This window comes from Panthera tigris, chromosome B3, assembly GCF_018350195.1.
Source record: "Panthera tigris isolate Pti1 chromosome B3, P.tigris_Pti1_mat1.1, whole genome shotgun sequence".
NCBI classification, from domain to species: domain Eukaryota; kingdom Metazoa; phylum Chordata; class Mammalia; order Carnivora; family Felidae; genus Panthera; species Panthera tigris.
The window spans coordinates 67,638,256-67,642,335 of record NC_056665.1 but is presented as its reverse complement, the minus strand read 5'-3'; the positions used below and the strand labels follow the sequence as shown (position 1 = coordinate 67,642,335).

The 4,080-nt window shown below is 52.9% G+C and overlaps 1 protein-coding gene across 1 annotated transcript; it reads right to left on the bottom strand.

The window, feature by feature from the left end:
* Positions 1-458: 458 nt before the first annotated feature.
* Positions 459-2,519, bottom strand: GJD2 (gap junction protein delta 2). The gene is made up of 2 exons (XM_007097621.3): positions 2,449-2,519; positions 459-1,353 (listed from the first exon to the last, which is right to left on the bottom strand). Exons 1-2 carry the CDS (start codon positions 2,517-2,519, stop codon positions 459-461), a joined length of 966 nt encoding a protein of 321 aa, XP_007097683.1.
* Positions 2,520-4,080: the final 1,561 nt, after the last annotated feature.

Here is a 4,080-nt window from a genome sequence, read left to right as displayed (position 1 = left end):
AACATGCTGATGGGGGAGGTACACGAAAGATGCCTCAAGGATGTTTGTCCTGCAGCCCAGGATGAAGGGACGTGTTGAGATAGGTCACAAATTTTGGACCGATGAAGTATTTGTTAATGCCATTCACCAGGATATTGAGCTCAGTGGAGCTAAGTCCTACTTGGTAGCTGTGCAAGCACACTGTTGGCAGGATCAGACTGGGACATCAACGAAAAGGCCCAAAGAAGTCCGACTCATCCATCTCATCACTCTGCGCAGTGGTCTCTGTAGGAACCAATGGTGTGACCTGTGGTAATGGCTCTACTTTCTCTCCTCTCCCATTGATGCAGGGTCTTCTCTTAACTAGTCTTGTCCTATAGCTCAATGGCAAGTGAGGGCAGATACAGCCACTCTCTCTGAGTAGTCATCTGCCTTGGGGCAGATTTCATTCCCCAGGCCCTATGTGTGAAGCTGCCCCTTCACACATAGGCAGAGTCACTGGACTGAGTCCTGCCAAAATTGGGAACACTGACCCGGGGCAGGTCCTTGTTGCGGATCTCATAGACTGACTTCCTCTTGGCCTGGGCCCCTCGCACGGCCAACTTGATCTTGCGCCATCCCAGGTGGTTGAGTTCAGCCAGGTTGAGCACAACACAGATGCCACTCACGGCAAACATGAACACTAAAAAGACAGTCTTCTCAGTAGGCCGGGACACATAACATTCCACCTCCTTGATGCAGGGGTAGCGGTCACACTCATACAACCCTGGGACACTGAAGCCATAGAGAAAGTATTGGCCTACCAGAAACCCAATCTCCAGGGCATTTCTGAACACCACTTGGATAATGTAGAAGCGGGAGATGCCTTCCTGCCTTCGGAGCTTGGATCGTGCAGCAGTGCGCAGCCCTGATGGGTGTGGGGTCAGCTCCTTAACCTCTAAACAATCTGGCTCTGTCTCCTTGCTGGTGTTCTCTGTGTTCTGCAGCACCCCATTGACAATGGCATTTTGCAACTTCTTATCATCTCGTTTGCCACCACCACTGCCTCCACCCCCAGTTCCTCCAGGACCCCCCATGGACTCAGGGGGTTCCCTGTCCAGGGTTAGGAAGACAGTAGAGTAGCGGCGTTCTCGCTGTTTGGCAGACTGGTGCACAGAGTAGGTGATGAAGCAGAGACTCGGGGTACACACCATTATGATCTGGAAGACCCAGTAACGAATGTGGGAGATGGGGAAGGCGCGGTCATAGCAGGCCTGGTTACAGCCGGGCTGCAGGGTGTTGCACACAAACATGGTCTGCTCATCATCGTACACCGTCTCCCCCACAATGGCCACAATGAGGATCCGGAAGATCACCACCACAGTCAACAGGATCCTGAGCAGGGAAGAGGGAGGGAGAGAGGTTCTCAAGGGTTGAGTCACTGACTTAGGAAACCCCTGCTCCTCCTTTCCCTGCTCTGGTTGGTGTTTGCCAGTCCTTTGACTTAAGAGCTGTCCATCCCTGGTGGTTCTGACCTGGGAAACTAGGAAATCTTTTTTGGCTCTTCCCTTTCTGCTGGTTGCTGGTAGACTGGAAACACTTCATATTACAAGGATCTCAAATATATATATATATATATATATATATATATATATATATATATATATATATCCATCCATGTATTGGGTACGGTGTATTTGCAACAAATAGATTTCATCTGCTACATGGAATGCACAGAGGCAAAAAACACCTTCACTCTGGATATGGCAACTGCACATGGAATATCTGAACAGAGAGTACCTGTTTCAAAGTCTACACACAGAGTGTGCATGTAATTATTTCAAGTGGATATTTAATTTACCCTCAGTATAAATACTGAACTTAATGTCTTATATAAACAGACAGCTATGAATGTATATCCACATATATACACGGCTTTTTATAGTGTATATACATATGAGTATATATATACATATGATGACACAAAATATCAATTGGGAGTGTGGGTGTCTGATACTGTAAGTTTTAACAGCCAAATCAGTTTAGGTTGATAAGTATTTCTTGGGAAAAGATACATCTGTTCCAAAGAGCAGATCCATCTCCCCATTTGCCCTTCTCTGTCCAAACACAATCCTGCCTTCCTTGTAGATTCTATTTAGGGAACCGGATGGAGATTGGCTCTGACTCCAGAGAGTGGTGGGGGTACCACGACTGAGCCAACAACTCTTTTTCTAATGGGAGAAGAGTCAACCCCCCAGTGGTGCTTCAGGGGGAAGGGATGGAGAGCTGATCAGGAGCGGCTGGGGGAAGGGGACATCACCGGGCATCAGCATCGGGTGCACAATTACCAGGGGCACAGGCACACGGGCCGAGGACGATGGAAAGGGGCAGTGGATGGGCTGGGGGCTGTTGGGGCTCGGTCTGGACGTGAGAAGGGACTCCCGGGGGTCGCCCGACGGGGCCCGCTGACAGTCGGCTCGGCGCCCTTACCTCCCGATCATAGTGGAGTGCTGCTGCACCGCGGCTTCCAGCAGCCTCTCCAAGATGGTCCATTCCCCCATCGCTGTGCATCCGGAGGCAGCAGACAAAGACTGGGCAGCACCGGGCACGTTCCCGCTCCTGGCCCCTCCCTGGGCCGCACCTCCCGACTGGGAGCGCTTGCCCCCCAATTAAGGAAGCAAACAAATTAAAAAAAAAAATCCAGGAATCCCCTCTCCCTTTTATTGCACTTAAAAGAGGGAAATGAAGAAAGAAATCGTAGCGCACCCCGACTGATGGGGCAGCTGGCGCGGTTGGGAGAGCGGGCACTAACCTCCCGCGCCGTCCGGGGATCAGGTCTGGAGCCCAAGGATGCCCGGGAGAGGGGCGGGGCGGGGGTGGCAGCGTGCAGGTCCGTGAGCTCTTGGCGGCCCGAGAGAGGTCTCACCCCCTGGGTTGGGGGCCAGGGAAAGGTCCGGGCAGCACCCCCCGCGCCAGGCACTTCTGCAGGCACCGGGCGCCCCTGTGCTGCCTCCTGCGAGGCCTGGGCGCAGCGCGCGGAGCTGGCTGACGGGCTCGGGAATCCGCGGCCGCCGCCTCTAATCCGCCCTTAAGTAGTCTCTGCCTGCGTCACGCCAGGTCGGCGGAGGGGAGCCGAGCGCGGCGTGTGGCTGTCGCTGCGCGCCGGGGCCCGAGGGGCAGGGGACGCGCGCACCGGGAGAGGGGGGCAAGAGTCCTGGGGCCCCCGCGGGGAGTGGGGTGACTTCGGGAGGAAGGATCGCAGTGCCCCTCGGGGCTTCTCTAGGCGCACAGGTATCCTCACCTGACCGCCAGTCCCCGGCGAGAGGAGGGGGAGCCGGGAGCAGACGCGTGGGTGAGTGGGAACGGACGCGAGTCGGTCCTGTGGCTTCTCTACGTGCGTCCCTCACCTTTTTGCTCTTTGTCTTTGGGGCGATAACGGAAATTCCTTCCCTAAATGGAGATGCTAGTTGGGGGGAGGGGAGTGAGAACGACAGTAGGACACTTTTAAATCTCCCTTGGAGAGGATTGAGTGGCTGAGAGGGAGCCTGCCATTCGGTGCCTCCGTGGGTCAGATGCTGGGGTGAGGAAGGCTTGATGAGAGGCCGTTTAGGCTGAAGCTTAAAGGCAGATGTGAAGCTGCTTCTGAGGAAGGGGTCTGGGCACAAGTCTATACCTAGGAAGTGCCTCCCGAGAGCAGGTGGGTGGCCATGACTTATAGTCTCGCTTCTCCCAGCACAAACACTAATGCTCCGCTATTTTTAAAAATTATCTATTTGCTTGTTTGCTTATGTGTATATATATTTATGTGCCTGTTTATTTATTTATTTGCTAATGGGGTACCTTGGTCTGAATCTGAATTTAAGGAGGCCCAGTATTCTACTACCGGAAACAAAACCCGTTCACAATCTCACCCCATCTTCACTTATCTGGCCTTGGCTTTCTCCTCTCAACCAACAGACACTGGTTTCTGTCTTTAAATTTACATTTTGTTGTCAGTTCTGTCCAGAGCAACTGCCTAATTGGTTGCTACAAAATAGAAACCATCACACCAGGCTGCTAATTAGCTCAGGGGTCAGTATTAGGAGACACAGTAGTTGGGAGTGATTCACACAAATGTACCCA